This window comes from Hakea prostrata, chromosome 3 (assembly GCF_041222555.1).
Source record: "Hakea prostrata isolate BN-2017 chromosome 3, UWA_Hpros_2, whole genome shotgun sequence".
Lineage (NCBI taxonomy): Eukaryota > Viridiplantae > Streptophyta > Magnoliopsida > Proteales > Proteaceae > Hakea > Hakea prostrata.
Window position 1 is genome coordinate 69,195,676 of NC_142602.1, and position 18,212 is coordinate 69,213,887.

The 18,212-nt window shown below is 38.7% G+C and overlaps 2 protein-coding genes across 2 annotated transcripts in view; one reads left to right on the plus strand and one right to left on the minus strand.

Moving 5' to 3' along the window:
• Positions 1-412: 412 nt before the first annotated feature.
• The window catches only part of LOC149022895 (putative voltage-gated potassium channel subunit beta), a 34,065-nt gene continuing 16,265 nt past the window's right edge, over positions 413-18,212 (plus strand). The window contains exons 1-3 of the mRNA XM_089150781.1: positions 413-1,347; positions 2,510-2,653; positions 8,371-8,535. Of these exons, the coding sequence (XP_089006907.1) occupies positions 784-1,347; positions 2,510-2,653; positions 8,371-8,535 (873 nt within the window). The 5' untranslated portion in view covers positions 413-783. The remainder of the gene's footprint in view (positions 1,348-2,509; positions 2,654-8,370; positions 8,536-18,212) is intronic.
• Positions 15,547-18,212, minus strand: part of LOC149022896 (uncharacterized) — a 64,104-nt gene continuing 61,438 nt past the window's right edge. Inside the window, exon 3 of the transcript XR_016172479.1 lies at positions 15,547-15,812. The gene's annotated coding sequence lies outside the window, so the exon portion shown is untranslated. The remainder of the gene's footprint in view (positions 15,813-18,212) is intronic.

An 18,212-nucleotide genomic window follows, 5' to 3' on the forward strand; every position in this document is an offset into this window, starting at 1 on the left:
ATTAGAAAAGAGTAGCCCAATATTACAACTCCCGAGTTAAAACCCGAAGTTACTTTTGACACAACTAATCAAGGTTTAAAGTATCGGTATTGAGTATCGTATTGGTCAGGTGATTTTAAGAGACGTATCATCCTGTATCAAGTATTGTATCGCTCTGATTAATGTATTTTAGTGTAATTCAATTGAGAGACGTATCGAGATGTATCGTATCAGTTGGGTCAAATATAGATACGTATCGGCTAGTATCGTATGGTATCGTGGGATACTTTAAACCTTGCAACTAGAGAGCTTTAGAAATGGTATTTATGAAATTTGGCACCTCTAAATATAACAAATGACAAATTTGATACATTTCATTACAATTTTCAAAATTTTCACTTCCTGAAATAAGTTTCATCAAAAGAACAAAAAACAGTGTATTTGCTTCCAGAGGTATCCAATACTATTTCTGAAGTTTGTCAAACCCCTGGCGAGTATTACCTGCAACAAAGGCTTCAGTGGTTGTGTTTTAACAACTGTTGGTAATCATACGTTCAGGTATCAAAATCCTAATACTCAATGGAATTCCAGAATAACTAATTGCACAGGAGATAAAAACCGCCTTCCACCGTCCACCGCTTCACCTCTATACTTCAGCTCCATGACACTGGAGGACACTGGAACACACCGGACAACCAGGGCACTATAAATCAAAGGAGAATATAGCACTACTACTACTTGTGTATTACAGTTCAAGCTGAGCTTTCTTCATCTCTGAGCTCTCCAGCCAGCGAAATACAGAAGATGGAGTACAAGAACCTTGGCCGCTCTGGTCTGAGGGTGAGTCAGCTCTCTTACGGAGCTTGGGTGAGTTTCGGTAACCAACTCGATGTGAAGGATGCCAAGTTGCTCCTCCAGTGCTGCCGTAGTCATGGCGTCAATTTCTTCGACAACGCTGAAGTCTACGCCAACGGCCGTGCAGAGGAGATTATGGGTCAAGCCATCCGAGAGCTTGGGTGGAAGCGATCCGATATTGTTTTGTCCACCAAGATCTTCTGGGGCGGTGCTGGTCCTAACGACAAGGGTTTGTCTCGAAAGCACATCGTTGAGGGCACCAAAGCATCGTTGAAGCGGCTTGACACCGACTACGTGGATGTCATTTACTGCCACAGGCCTGACATTTCGACGCCGATCGAAGAGACTGTCAGGGCCATGAATTATGTGATCGATCACGGCTGGGCTTTCTATTGGGGAACTAGCGAGTGGTCCGCGCAGCAGATCACTGAGGCTTGGTCGGTTGCTCAAAGGTTGGATCTTGTTGGTCCTATTGTCGAGCAGCCGGAGTATAATATCCTGTCTCGTCACAAGGTGAGAAAATCACTCAGAAAACAATCCTTTTCCACACTCAAGTTCAAAAGGGATACTACTTCAGTGCCTCTTTCAGTTGAGAGTGGATGCGTATATTTTTCTTTTGTTGATATTCATACTTGCAGAATAGGAAAGATTGAATCGTGGTAGTCAAGCTGGGAGATGTGGTTACAGAATAGGGAAGATTGGATTTGGTTGCATATTAACTGGCTGATTTGGTTGCATACTGTTTTCCTTTTCTGGACAGTATTAGATCTTTAGGTTAATTTTTTTCCTTCCACCTAAGCTGTATGTGTCAAAGGATGTATGCTTTTTGGTGATGCTAAGTTCCCATCTGCTAGTTCTCCATATGATTTTGAATGAGTCATGCAAACTTCGTGTTAGCTTTGGCGAGAGGTTTGGTTTGGGTATGAGTTTTCTGATTGTTTCTAGATATTTTTGGCTTTTTATGGAGCAATTATATGTTGAAAACTTTGGTTGGTAATCTTATTTCTCAAGGCGTAAGTTTTGGAGAGTGACTACATTATGTTAACCATACTTGATAATATTAAGATTAACCCTCCTCTCTCTCAACCCCTGCCCTTAAAAAGAAAAGATTTATGGGTAAATGACATTTCCCTCTCTTCTTGTATGACTTAATGCCAACCTCCTATTAATTTGAAAATTACAGATGCCTCCCCTGCTATGCATCAAACAAGACAAAGTAACCAATTCCATGAAAAAACCTGTTAACTGATGACATCACTATTAGCATTGTCATTTAAACTCCAAAACACCCTCATCCCTAACCTCTGAGGTGGATGAAGACATATACCCTTTTCACTAATCCCTAAAATCCTAGAGGTGGGGTAAAGAAAATCCATGTCACCCATCTTCTTCCTTTCTCAGAGGAAAACATAGAACTTCTGTCGCCAGTTCCTTCCAGCTCCACCTTGTTCACCACCAACTGTTATAACTATGAACTATATATATTTATATTTAATTTTATTTTTCTACCATAGAAATTTGGCTTTGAGAATGCTTTCGCGTCCATTTTTACTTTCAACTATAATTGTGCTAACATTATTATACTGTTAAGTCAGATCAGATTAATGTTGATTAAATCCTATTACAGTAGGTGTGACGTCTATAATTTTTTTTTAATTTCCTGTAACTGATGTAGGTTGAATCTGAGTACCTGCCTCTTTACACCAACTATGGTTTAGGTCTCACTACATGGAGTCCCCTAGCATCGGGAGTGCTCACCGGGAAATATAATAAAGGAGAGATTCCACCAGACAGTCGGTTTGCCTTAGAGAATTATAAGGTATCAGCATTTCACTGGTTGAATTTTTGTGCTAAGTTTTATGTGTTTTTGAATTAGGTGATTGTAGTAATCACAATCCTTAGAACTTTAACTGTCATAGATGTGTTTGTTTCAAGCAAAGATTCATGGAGTATATAAATGTTGGTTCATTACTTTTAACATGGCTGTGGCATTAATATCATGCATTGTGGATTGTGAAAGAACAAGAAGATTGATGCTTGAGAGTTTCAGTTCTTCTTTGTAATGTTGCATGGTTTATTATTGCTCAGATGAAATTTGTTTATTGGAAAGAGGGATTTTCCCCTTATGATTGTCAGCTTTATCTTCTTGTGTTGTTTGGACTTCTATCCAAAAACTTGGATTAATGAATGGTTACAACCCCTTCCAGCCCTGCCACCCACCCACCCACCCACCCAAAGGAGGAAAAAGGGGGGGGGGGGGGAGAGAAGAAAGAATTGGGGGGAGGTGTGGGAATCAGTGGAGAGTTTGTCAGTTTGGTGTTAGAATTATGTAGGGTATGTTAAGAACGAGTTTGTTTACTTATTTGTCATATACTGTATTTGTTTTTTTAAACTTCCACCTCTCTAGGTTATTGTATGGAATTCTATGAATTATTAGTGAAGTAATATAGATGTGGAAGGCAACACTCTCTAATATGCAACATTCTACCATGATTTCTCTTGTTCTTTTCCTTCATCCTCCTCCTTTAACATCTCACCACTTCCTTTCTTACATTCCTTTACATACTATGCTGGTATGGGGGTGAAGGTCTTTGGTTTGTGTTGTTATTGTTGGTACCACCCACCCAGAACGAGACACAAAGGTGAAGGATTTTGGTTTGAACGTTGTTATATTGGGACTCCACTTCCGTTTCTCTTTCTTTAGAACGTAGATTACAAATAGGGGTTCAAAGTAAGAGACAGTCGTGCGAAAAACTTGAAGTGGCCATGGGATAAGCTTGGAAAAGGTCATTGGAATACCGAAAAAGAGCTACATGAAGCAATAGGAGCTTGAGTTCACTACTACGAAGAATAATTTGAGTTTTGGAATTGCTCTCTCTCTTTGTGTTACACACACATCTAATTGTTGATGGCTGGGGTAGGGCTCTGTTGAATTACCTTAGGCCCCTTTATAACTTGCTCAAGTCCTTGGTCCGTGACGAGAAGGGCTGTGGAACCACAATTCAGTTCTCTAGTATTTCACCTGCTGTTATTTTTCCTTCTCTTTTGGTTTTTCCTCCTCTAACAACAATAATGACAGCAACCGATAATCTTTTTGCCCAACTAAATGGGGTCGCTACATAGGTTCTTGCATTCCAATCGGCTTTGATTGAAGTCATACTAGATACAAGGCCTAAGCCATGCATATCTTTTCTTGGCACTTCTCTTAATCTTATCTTAGGTCTGCCCCTGGTTTTTCTACTTCCTTCAATTTGTATTAAATTGTTCTCTGTTACAGGGGCATTTATAGGCCTGGGCCATAAACGTGGCCATGCCACCTCAATTAACTTTCTCGTAACTTATCAGGTCTACTCTTAGACTAGAATATAATCATTCCTTATCTTATCCTTCCTAGTTTTGCCACTCATCCATCTCAACATTCTCATTTTTGCTCCATTGAGTTTATCTGGATGATACTTCTAGACACCCCAACACCTTGCACCATATATCATAGCTGGTCGTAAAACAATCTTATACAATTTCCTTTGAGCTTTGAAGGAATACATCAATCACAAAAGACTCCGGACACACCTTTCCACTTTGTCCACCTTTGTTTTAATTCTGTGGAGAACATTATCCTCTATGTTACCTTTTTTATTTACAATATGATTGAGCAAAGTACCTAAAGTGATTGTGGAATCCTCTTCTCATCAAGTTTCACCACCTCATCATCCATCCAATCACGACTAAGGTTACACACTAGATATCATGTTATCGTTTTATCTAGTTTAAGGCCTTTTGATTCCAAAGTTGCTTTCTATGATTCTGACTTGGTATTCCCTACTTGTGTCACATTCATCAAAACAGTATTATTAGTAAAAAGCATACGCCAAGGAATGCCATCTGCTTTGGCTAAATCATCCATTATAAATACAAATAACTTTGGGCTTAGAGCTGATCCTTGATGTAGCTTGACTATAAACAAATGTCCCCCCACGGTTCTTACACTTGTCACTGAACTATTATACATATTTTTAACTCTGTCCACATATTTGTTGCTTGGGAACATTCACATGAATCATTAGAGGTGTTTTGGTGGAATTGGTACAAAATGCAGAAATTTCTCTTTCACTCTACTCCAGCGCGTTTTTAGGATGGGAGAAGAAGATACCAAACAAATATTCAAACACCAGCCAAGATTCAGAATGGTCCTCCAACAAATACATCCATGTTGTGGGGGCTCCATAAAGGTAAAAATGTTATAAGCTCCAATCCACTTTTGATGAGCAAAGGGCTTTAGGTGTTTGAATGGGCTAAAGAAAATAAAGATACACTTCTTGTAAGACCACTAGCAGTGAGGTAGCCATGAATTGAGGGGTTCCATCAAGGACGAGCTGCCAAGATCTTGTCAAAACAGAACCCCAAAAGGGAATTCTGTGTGTGCTGTGAGGCTCTTTTAGATGTGACTTTAGGGAAAAGGTCTGGATGCCCTAGTGAAGGTTTGATGCAAGTTTGAAGTGATTCCGAGGGTTCCTAAATTGTACGAGTTGGTTGAGGAAAGCAGGGAGTCTCGGGTCAAAGGGTCTGGTGGGAGTTAGGAGCTGCAATTTAGATTAAATGGGGGTATACTAAGGGAGAAGGATTCCTCATAAGGAGAGTCAATTCTTAATACCAATGGCCCATGAATTCTGCAGTTGTAAGGTTTGCTGTTTTGAAGGTTTAATGGAGGTTTTGAGACAGTTTCTTATGGTTGGCAATTGGTGTGCTTTTGAATCCAAGAGAAACCTTGATGGGATGGCTATGCTTCAGTGGAGGAGTGATGTGGGAGGATGGCTGGCTGAATCCACAACCTAAGGTACTTGGGCTTGAAACACAAAGAGACCTTGAGGCACTTAGGACTTGAAAAATGTAGGTTCCCATCTGCTTGGACTTTAAACAACAAGTTATCTCTGATCTTGAGTTCTTGACTTTAAACATCAAAATCAACCCTCCCACAAAGGTAGAAACTTAAACTGATTCATATATACAGAACTTTATTCTTTTATTCTTCCCTAAAGGAATGTCTATAAAATGGCTGACAGCTGTACGACTTTGAAACAAATAGTGTTCCTAAGATGCTAGAATAAAACTAACTAAAGCTCAATCACTCCATGCCCATGCTTTGAGTGTACAATTAAGTGCTGACAAAGGCTTGAGGGCCTAACAAACTTCTAAGATGGCTCCATTAACTAACTCCTAAATAACTAGCTCCTAAAGGGACTACTTAACCTAATCATGTTTTGTTGCTTTAAAATTTGGAAAAGACACCTCTGTCCTTGGCTTAGATTGGATCAAAGTTGCTTTTAAAACAAACGAACTATTGGACCAATTGAACAGACTGTCTTACTAGACTAAATACATGAAAAAGACAAGTATGAGACACTGTAAATGCTCATAGTGCTGCTGGGTAGCAAGCCTAGGGATGAAGGTTTCTAAGCCAAAGGCAGAGCTTCTGAACCTTAGTTTAGTGAGGGTGCTCGAGTTCTTGAGACGGGGGAGGGGCACCACTGGGCATTGATTAGAGAGAGGAATGCTTGAGAAAAGATATGAGTAGAAAATCAGGCCCTGGAAGGGTTTGGAAGCCGAAGACAGATGAGAAAATACATGATGGAATGACCCTATTTTGTTTGGGCGGACTTTCAATCAGTGTTCATGTTTTATATAACCAGAGTTTTAAAAGGTGTACTCAGTGGTTGAAGGGATGGCTCCAATTCCAATGGACTCAGAATATCCATTGGCTTGTATTGTTCTGAAAAAGCCCTAGTATCATATCTGGAGAATATTCCAATATTTCAGGTGTTTTATCCAAGAGGCCTTATCGACTGGTCAGAAATCAGGATCAGTGGATGCTCATTTCGATCTGTAACAGGTGTATTTTGGTCCAATTCGTCAATTCTTGAAACCTTGGATATATTGTAGTTTGGTTTATCCAATTCTGTTCGACTAGAAAATGAAAAAAAGAAAAACAATAAAAAAGAGTAAATCAAACATTTGCACACAAATAATCAGTTTCTTTTTTCATTTACCTGTTTTTGCAAACTACTCCTTAGATCCAAGATTTTTGATGATTGAATGATCCAAACAGATTCGTTTGCAGGTCTCGAAGATTTGAATCTTTTTTCATTTATGATTCAAAGCTCTTCTAATATGATGTCAGTTATATTCTATATCTCTATACTCGAAATAGAAGGGAGAAAGATCCTTGCCTGGATTCGCTTTCCCAAAAATATAGAATATCTGCAGTGGAAGTAATTTGGATCCGCATTCTCGTTCCTCCATGATCTCGTCACCCGTTTGATTCCACAATCACGAGGAGAGGGAATGAATTCCATAGCCCAAATGCCCTGTGGAAGGATGGTATTGAGATCCAAAGCAAGGAGAAGAAAATCCTCGAATAACTTCTCCTTCCTGCGTTTCTTGGAGAGAGGGAGAGAGAGAGAGAGAGGAAGCTGCCTTTCTGGAAATCTCACGTACGAATTCTTAATCTCTCAAGAGATGCAGTGGTTACCAAAATATATAACCCTATATTTTGTAACCGCCCTAAAAGTGATTTTCTAGCTTTGCCCTTGGGCATATAATTATATTAATAATTAATAAATCTCAACAATGTCCAAGGTGTGAAAGAAAATCAAATGGCAGGTTAATTTTGCAGGTTTTATGTTGGAACTTATAAACACCTAACTCAAGTTTGTGCTCTAAAAGTACAAGTGATATAACTGGAGACCCTCAATATGAATTGATAGGTCTTATAAGTATGGTATGGTATTTTACTAATACTGGTTGATAATGATCTGTTTGCCCATACTATGTGATGCCTTTCAATTCTTCAGTCCTTGGATACTTTTCCTTCACTGCTGCAAAACAGAAACTGTGATTGAAATATGAGCCTTAGAGAAACCAAAGGCCTTGGGAGCGTGGTTTTCTCTTTGGTTTGAGTTGCAGGAAACCATCTAACATTATAAATGGCCCTAACAGCCAGAATTCAAGCAAATGTTGGGGATTCACATTGCTTAAATCATGGATTGAAACAAATTTCCCACTTTTCAATTGTGAAGTTACTCATTACTAGATTGAGTAATGAGTATAACCACTCAGCTTGTTGCATCAGTTCAGATATATATACTTATGTTTTTGCATATTTAGATGTCTTGTGCTTCAAAACAATATTTTAAGTTCATCATAAACAGACTTCCATGCATTTCTTGATCATTACTATGTATATACCCTTTGTCTTGCCCAATATGATGCAATATGAGAAGCCTCTTAAACACCTCTGGTTCCATACCTGGAACTAATGTTTGATTTTTGGCTATAAATGTGGTCAATTTCCTTGTATAGGATGTGCATCAGTAGTTCTGACAAGCTGCTTGATCTGTTTGATAACATTGCTTTTTTGACAACGTTTATATAATGTCCCTCTATTGTGTTTTAGAGACACTATATTGCTGTCTTAGAGATCACTATTTTTGTCAAAGAAGTCAGTCAACTGATAATCTGCAATTATTTTTTTTCCGGCAGAATCTTGCTAGCAGGTCACTGGTTGATGATGTGCTTAGAAAGGTTAACGGATTAAAACCCATTGCAGAGGAGCTGAATGTGTCTTTAGCTCAAATGGCAATTGCTTGGTGTGCAGCAAATCCTAATGTTTCTTCTGTTATTACTGGTGCTACAAAGGAGTATCAAGTAAGTTTAATCTGTTGTATCAGTTCATTGGTTTTTGTGTCATCCTATGATATGTATGCATTTGTTTGTTGTAATCCGTTGTATCAGCTCATTGGTTTCGTGTCATCCTATGATATGTATGCATTTGTTTGTTGTTCCCATTTCCCATAGCGTCTTGCAGGGAGGTGAATGTTTTTGAGTATGGGGTTTGATGCATTTGTTTCTTGTGTTTACATTAGATTATGTGATTAACAACAACAACAACAACAACAACAACAACAACACACAACAACAACAACAACAACAACAACAACAACAACAACAACAAGCCTTGTCCCAACTAAATGGGTCAGCTACATGGATTCTTGACTTCCAATCAGTTCTGTTTGAGGTCATGCTAGATACAAGGTCTAAGCTATGCATATCCTTTCATCGCTTCTCCTTGTCCCAACTAAATGGGTCGGCTACATGGCTTCTCTTAAGGTTACCATAGGTCTATCCCTAGTTTTTCTAGTCCCTTCAATCTGGATTATATCACTTCTCCGTATATAGGCATTTATAGGTCTTTGTTGAACGTGGCTGTGTTACCTCAAACGACTTTCTCAAAGCTCATCACTTACGGGAGCAACTCCTAAACCAACTCTAATATGATCATTCCTTGTCTTATCCTTCCTAGTTTTGCCACTCATCTTTATACTACATTGAGTTTATCTATATGATTATTTTTAATAGCCCAACACTTTGCACCATACATCATAGCTGGTTAAACAACGGTCCTATACAATTTTTCTTTAAGCTTTAATGGAATACACCGATCACACATGATCCCGGAGCACCTCTCCACTTCATCCACCCTATTTTAATTCTTTGGGAAACATCATCCTCTATATCACATTTTTTTATTTATGATTGAACCTAGGTACCTAAACAATCACTCTGAGTAATCTCCTTATCGTCAAGTATCACCACCTCATTGTCTGCCCAATCATGACTAAAATTAAAAACTAAATATCACTTACAAAAGCAACTCCTAAACCAACTCTAATATGATCATTCCTTGTCTTATCCTTCCTAATTTTGCCACTCGTCCATTTTAGTATCCTCATTTGTGTTACATCGAGTTTATCTATATGATTCTTTTTAACAACCCAACACTTTGCACAATACATCATAGCTGGTCAAACAACGGTCCTATACAATTTTTCTTTAAGCTTTAATGGAATACATCGATCACACATGACCCCGGACGCACCTCTCCACTTCATCCACCCTACTATTAATTCTTTGGGAAACATCATCCTCTATATCACCTTTTTTTATTTATGATTGAACCTAGGTACCTAAAACAATCACTCTGAGGAATCTCTTATCGTCAAGTATCACCACCTCATTGTCTGCCCGATCATGACTAAAATTACAAACTAAATATTCTGTCTTCGTTCTACTTAGTTTAAAGCCTCTTGATTCCAAAGCTGCTCTCCATGATCCTAATTTGGTATTAATCCCCACTTGAGTCTTATCAATCAACACAATATCATCAGCAAAAAGCATACACTAGGTACCTCATCTTGAATGTCTTTGGTTAATTCATCCATTACAAGTGCAAATATATATGGACTTAAAGTTGATCCTTGATGTAGCTCAACTGTAATTGGGAATTCATTACTTTGTTCCCCCACTGTTCTTACACTTGTCACCGAACCATGATACATATCCTTAACTATGTCTACATATTTACTTGCAACACTTCTATTTTCTAGTACTTTAGATTATGTGATCAAGCTCTTAAAAAGTTATGAAAGGGTCACTTCAAGAATCAGCCATAACCCTTTATTTTATTCAACTTACCATTGAAGATCTAACCAAGAGCGTTTAGGACGATGTCTCGTGGTGTTATGCTCTTTGGATGGATATTATTTTTTTGGATGAGGCAATAGAAGAGATCTACACTAAGTTAGAGCAATAGAGATCAACCTTGGAAGTAAAGGGCTTTAAGATTGGTAGACAAAGTATATGAGGTGTACTGTTAGACGCATTAAGTTATACATGGTGCAAATTGAAGAAAGATGGGTACAGCCATTTTGGATATCTATGGTAAATAATAAATAAAGAAGGTGATAGAGAGCATTGTTTCTCCGCGAATTAAAGTGGGATGGATGAATTGAAGATGTGCTTGTAGAGTACTTTTTGACTACTTCTAGAAGTTCTAGTAGTTGAGTTAGTGTTGAAAACACAAGAATTTTTTTCTCCAAGAATGTGAATTCCCATTTTGCAAGAGAAAATAGTCGGACTTGTGGTTTTTCTGAAACTGATGATATTGGTCGATATTTGGGTGTGCCAATATGGAGTGGTAGAGTTTGGAAGAGTGATTATACCTATATTGTGAAGAAAGTTAGAGATCATCTTTCCAACTGAAAAGCATGGTTGTCAAAGCGTCTGTCTAAGTGCTTAGGTGATGCCTTGTCGCCTTGACAACCATGCTAGAAAGTTTGTTGTTTATTTTTAGCAGGAAGAGTGACTTTATCCAAGTTGATTCTCTTGACTATTCTGATCTATTCCATGCAAACCACTCCCATGCTGAAAGGAATTTTGGTCAAGGTGGAGAAGGCCACTTGGTCTTTCATTTGGGGAAATTATGAGAATCAAAGGAAAATGCACCTCATCAACTTGGAGAGCCTTTGGGTCCCAAGATTGAAGGTGGGTTGGGGTTCACAAAGTTGGTATGGGTTAATGATGCTTTCTTAATGAAATTAGTATTGGAATTTCTGAACCAATGATTCGCTCTGGGCTTCAGTGCTTAAAGCTAATTATGGTTCACAGACTCCCATCTTTGGAAGGCTATATGCAGGGTGACACCAACAGTGAATGGAAACTGCCGTTATTTGTAGGGAGACGGTAAGACCATTCTATTCTGGCTTCACAATTGGTTTGAGAAGGATAGACTGCTGGAGTCTTTGACGACGTCGGAAATTCCTACACGTCTTCAAAGGGAAAAGCCCTCCAATTTTGTTGGTAGGAATTGTAGGTGAAGAAGAAATAAATTCGAAGACGTGCTTCCCAAATATTTGTACAGAAATAGAAGAGAAGACCAAACCCCCCCCCCCCCCCAACTAGAAGCAGGCAAGGACGTCATTCTCTGGAAGATAAAGGCCAATGAGAATTTCTTAATTAAGTCGGCATATGGGTTTTTGGCGGGCGATGGAAGCGAAGAAAGAACCAATGTTCTTATTAACAAATTATGGAAAACTATGTGGAAGCTAAACATTTCGATTCTCATATGCTCGTTCATGTAGTTAGCATGCAAAGATGGGTTATGAATTCAAGGATTGTGTGGTTGAGAATGGCTAAGCATGACTTTTGCGATTTCTGTCTTCGTGGGAGGGAGGATTCCCTGCACGTACTTGGGGATTGTAATTTTGTTCGGGGCATCTGGGAACAGGTTGTGTCAAAGTCCTCCTATTCTTGGCTCTTCCACAATAGGAGAGAAGAATGATTTTATGGGAACATTTGTGGAGAAGTGACAAAATGGACGGTGGAGTGGTCGGTGAGAGTCTCGATAACGCTTTCTCTCTCTTGTGGGGATAGCAGAGTCAAAGTGCGCATGACTATGACGTTACCAGACCAGGTATTAGAACAACAAGTTAGATATTAGAACAACAAGGTAGAGAAGATAACACGGATATTTACATGGTTCAGTTGAATCCAACCTACATCCATGGTGATGAGCTTCCTTGCTTTACCTTAACTGAACTCTATATAATTACATTCAATTCCCTATCTTGACATAGTCACATATATCAGCAGGTGTTAAGATAATACTACTGATTTGTTTTCCAAGTTTTTCCTGCTCCAAGGAAGGGATAGAATCATAGAAAAAAGTTCGAGGGAATTTCAAGCTTCGACCAAGTGAAAATGGGAAACCTAGGTGGAAAACTGGGAAATTTCAAGGAAACTTAGGATTTTTTCGTGCAAGTTTCGACATGAAGTTTCAACAGGTTTTAGGGAGTATTTTAGGGTGGGACTTTGCATTTAAGCTAATTAGAGTATGATGAACACAATGGCTGTATTTTGCTAAAAAAGTCAATGTAGATATGTCATTCAATGTACATAACATCAATGTAGAGTTGTCCGAAAAGTACACTGTAAACTTAACTACTTAAGTACATAACATTCAATATATAATTTCTAACTTCAAAACATCAAATACAAAGTAACTAACAATAAAAGGAAAGTATAACTTAGTGCCAAGAGGAGTGCCAAGAGTGGATCCATCATATGAGCTGAGTAGTAGTATGCCTGTAACATCCTCTCCTCCAACCAACGAACATAGACATCCCATGACATTTTATGCCTATGGTTGTCAAGGTAATCGATCAATTGTAACTTTATAAGTCTAGTCATCAACATGCCTAAGATAACTAGTCTGAGGGAATATGTAATTTGGATAGGGAAGTCCTGATGGAGGGGGTATTTGTCTTGGTATTTGGAGAAACATAAAAGAAACAAAAAAATTGAAATTTTGGGAAAGCTACAAAACTTGTAGGAAAAAGTCTCAGGTTTCCACGAAATCTCCTAGGTTTCCATGAAAATTTTCAAGTTTCCACGAAATTTCCCATGTTTTCCCAAGAAATTTGGGAATTTTTTTTTCTCATGAACCGGCTGGTCTAGCTGGGTTGAACCAAGTTTTGACAAGTTTTGAGGTTTCAATAAGTTTCGACGAAATTTCGACTATTTCGATCAGAACTTGGGATTTTTTTCTGGTCCCCTAGTTTTTGATTTCGAGGTTCCCAAAATGGGAAATTTCGGTGGAATTTTGTTTTATATCGTTGTCTTATATTCAATTTCCTGTTTGGGATAATCCTGATCTGTTTTCCAGTTTTGTCTTGCTCCAAGGAAGGGATATGATGCTGTCTTGTATTCAGTTTCCTGTTTGGGTAGAATTCAGTAGTTGTGCTGATTACCTTTCCATCTTTGTGCTGCTCCAAGGATTCATGATTACCATGTGTGTGCTGCTCCAAGGATGTAAGATTGTGTTGGAGACATGGTGGGAGATCTCGCTCTCGAGCGAGATCTCGCCACTCAGAAATACCGAGATCTCGATCGAGATATGCCAAAAAATTGGCGGTAGTCTCGGTAGCCCATCTCGGTGAGTTTTAGGGCTCTGATTGGGCTGAAACTTGGTATTTAGCCTATTTAAGGCCTTTTGAACACATTGGTGGCCTTAGATTTGTGAGAAAATAACCCTAACTATGTCTCCTACGTCGACCCTATGTGTAAAATCGAAATTTTGTGAAATGCAAGGTTAGAGTCTTAGAGAATATAGATTATAGATATAGAGTTAGAGACTTAGAGTCTTAGAGAGTTAGAGACAACATGTAATGTAATTATGTAAATGTATCAAGTAATTCAAGACTTCAAGTTAATGAGTTATCATTTATCAGCCATCACGTATCAAATACAAATATACAAATACAAATATACAATAACATATTAACATTACACATCAAGTATTCAAGTCGACAAGTGATCAAAGTTCAAAGTTCAAACTATCAAAGATTCAAAGTAATAAATTGTTAAATGTCTTCAAAATTTTACAACCATAAGAATTAAGAAGATTACAACTTACAACTTACATCTTACAAGACTAAGAGTATCACTCAACATTCCACATCAATTGATTATGAATGGTGGCCACATATGACTCCCAAGTCAATTGATCATTGAAGTATGTCACATATCGGTTTATATGATCATTTTATGTTTGCATGTCAGAATACTGGAGGAATAGCGAACTGGGATAACCATCAATCATGGGTGGGTGAAAGAGCCATTGTTGTTGTTGTTCATATAGTTGTTGAGTATTTGGGTACGGGTTTCTAAACCACTCATTTAACAACCCACCTTCACTCCCATATGCATACTCTCCAGGTGAAGGGTCTTGAGGAATAGTATGACCTCCATAAGAAGAATACCCACTGTAATCTGACCCGGTCTTTGTGATCCCCATATTGGTACCCCGATGACAGGCTCTGCTGTTGTGAATCACTCTGATCTAGGCTCATGCTTCCCATGTTCAATTCAAGATCATGCATGCTCGTATCATCATTCGGTTGCCCCTGCCCCTGCTTTGATCTGCTCTTCCTACGCCTACTATAAGTCCGAGAGATAGGGGAACTGTGGCTCACATGTGTCGGATGACTCGGACCTGGTGGAGGTGAGTCATGTGACTCCCTTTGTTGACGTTGACTTCCAACAGAAACACGACCAGCCTAATTGCCTCCATGACTGGAACTCGATGTCTGATTTGGGTCACTTGGCCGTCTGGTATCATCGGCATCATCATCTGAATCCCCACTACTAGTTGTCACCTCAGTTGTTTGAAGTTGACCAGGTGACTCCACAAATGGTACAGCTGATCCTTCTGATGCCGCTACAGCAGCCTGACCCTCATCAGAAGATAGGTGCTCAGCCACAGCATCTGGGCCCATTGCAGCAGCAATGGTAGGATCAGGCTGCCCTTCTGGCCCATCCAGCACTGGGCCACCTCGATCCCTAACCCACTGATATATGACATCATCTTCCTCATCTTCTGGTGGGGGCTCGTGGAATATATCAGTCAACTCAATCGGTTCACGATTGTCATCATCTATATTATCTTGTATGTGCCCTACTCTCAATCTCATGTTGTACTGCACATACACCAAGTTCTCGAGCCTCTTACTCCCCAATCTGTTCCGTACCTTACTATGGATGAGCGAGAAGGTGCTCTAGTTCCTCTCGCAACCAGAGGATGAGCAAGTCTGTGAGAGTACTTTAATTGCTATGTCCCTGAGATTTGGCGCACTAGTTCCATATATAAACCACCAGTCAGCTGCATAACCAAAAATAAGAATGCATTAGGCAAGTAAATCTTTATATTTATATAACTTATCAGTTATCATTTACAGAGTTATAGTCTATAGACTTATAGACTTAATGACTTATAGAGTAGTGAACTATTTACTAGGATCAATTTTTTTCCTAGTTGCAACTGCAGAAGGCTTTCCAAAACTCCCAGAGGCATCCCTGAACTCCCTGATCTGTACACCAATTCTTCAATTATTGTATTATGTATATGCTTAATGCACTAATGCAAGAAGTTGAAGAAACAATTGAATAAGTTCTCACCTCTCCATTAATTGTCCCTTGCATGACGGGATTTGACACAAGCTTCTCCACCACCGTTTGCACCGCAGTCATCAACGTTACATCAAGCCCCAGATCATTCTTGTAATGGTACTTTGGGTTGAGGTAGTAAGCTTGCATTGTGGAAATAAAAAATTTGGTTAGTGACTTAGTGATTTGGTTGTTTACTTGTTTATAAATTATAAGTTATAAGTTATAACAAATAAATAATTTAAATTAAAGTATACAACAAAAACTTAAAGACTTAAAAGTGACTTACCAGCCAAGTGTAAAGGATGCATCAAGTGCATCTCCCATCTATTATCGATGATCCTCTCGTAGGATTTGAAGGTGCTAGGGGCAGCAGCTCTAACCAACTCTTTCATTTCTTTGGAGGGCAGCATATATGTGGGGCATTGTGGGCTTCTTCTCCGAATCCACCATCCTTAAAACAAACACAATAGGCTCTATAATGCCCAGTGTCCTATTCAACTGCCTCCAAAAGGAATCATCAGCAATGGTTTGTTGGGCTAGTACTGCATTAGGATGGCTAGATCCACGCCAACCAAACCACTCCTCACTTGCAAACATTTGCCGAAGACCCACCACTTTCTTCTGGAAGCTTTTCAGAGCTACATTGTTGGTGGCGAATCTAGTCAATCCAGGTCTGACTAGATCACCCTTACAGTTGTTCCTCATCATCTTCAGCACATAACCATGGTTATAAATAAAATTACTTACCCTTCTAGCCCTCTCAACCACAGTATTGATTGACTTTCTTTTCCCCAAGTCCTTCAACATAAGATCAATCGAATGAGCAGCACATGGTGTCTAAAAGAGGTGGATCCTGCTGCTCTTCTTCCTTATCAACATTTCACCATCTTTTTTGAAGTTTGCACCATTATCTGTGACAATTTGGACAACATTCTTTTGCCCTACCTTGAGGACCACCTCCCTAAGAAGCTTGTAAAGGTAGTCAGCATCTTTGATCTTATCTGAGGCATCCACTGACTTGAGGAAATATGTCTTTCCATTGCAGCTCACCATGAAATTAATGATGGACTATCTAGTAGGATCAGTCCATCCGTCAGCCATCACAGTAACACCTTATGTACTCCATTTTTCTTTTAATGAACCAATGTATTCATCCACCTCCTGCTTTAACCTTGGGTAAATAGTTATTCATTACTTCCCAAGCTGTTGGGCCTTTAACCCCTACACTTGCCCTAGCAACTGCATTGATCATCCCTTGATAGTATGGTGTTTTGGCTACATTGGGTGCAATGTTGTTATAGAGCATGAATTTGCTGATTGATAACCTAGCTTCCTCCTCCCTACTACCTTCTCTACCTCCAGCAAACATATAGGGAATGCTTCTTTGATAGATGTCTTGTTGGTTGAAGAGGGAGGGGTCTTGGTCAAATGTGGAATCAGAATGTGTAGTCTTCCTCCTCCTCCTTTCGGTCCTCTCAGTCTCAGTTCCTTGAAAACTATGTCTAGGTGGCATGGATGCCCCTGACCCCGAACCACCTGCTCCCCTTGTTTGTTCATATTGCCTCACACTATCAGCATGTAAGGACTGTCTGCTAGCTTCCATTGCAGCCTTCATCTGTCTCCATTCGGCTCGTGACTCAACACCCATAACCCTCCTCCTCTCTTCATCATCTCTCGACTCCTCATCAACATCAAGAGTAGGTCTAGATAGCACTGTATCCTCAAATTCCCTTTGCTTTTGTGCCATCTCTTACTTTTTTTGTTTCCCTCCCCTTAAAGTTGTTGCAATTGCTTTTTGCACTTCATAAGGAACCTTGGAACACTTGGCAACATCTTTATAACCACCAGCCAAATGTTGCTTTAATCTGGTTGAACCACCAAAATTCAAAGTCTTGAGGCAATACTTGCATCAGGATTTCTTCTTGTCAGCAGTCAGTGGATCCCCATGTTGCCAAGCAATGTCATGAGTCCCACTACTAGTGCCACCACTCCCACTAGTTGCCATTTAAGATTCAAATGTACAACATTGAAGGTCTGAAATACATACATGAATCATGAATATTCCCAAATAATCATTAGAATAATTTTTAGATACATAAAAACATGTAAAAACAATTTATAAAACAACAAAACACACACTTTGTTCTAAGATAACATATATACACTGCTCAAACAAACATGTTAGTATTTTTTAAAATAAACTACATAATATGAGCATCATTTAAAAAAAAAAAAGATAAATTTTTAATAACATATTATTTTTTATAATTATTTTATGTAAAAATAATTTATAAAACAACAAAACACACACTTTGTTCTAAGATAACATATATACAATGCTCAATAAGACATGTTTGTATTTTTAAAATAAACTACATAATATAAGCATCATTTAAAAAAAAAACAGATAATTTTTTAATAAAATATTATTTTTCATAATTATTTTATTTAATTATTTAAATAAAGAAAATAAAAAAATGCAGCAAGCATGATAATCAAAATATTAATACATGAGATTGTAGCCCTCTAAGTGTAGTTTA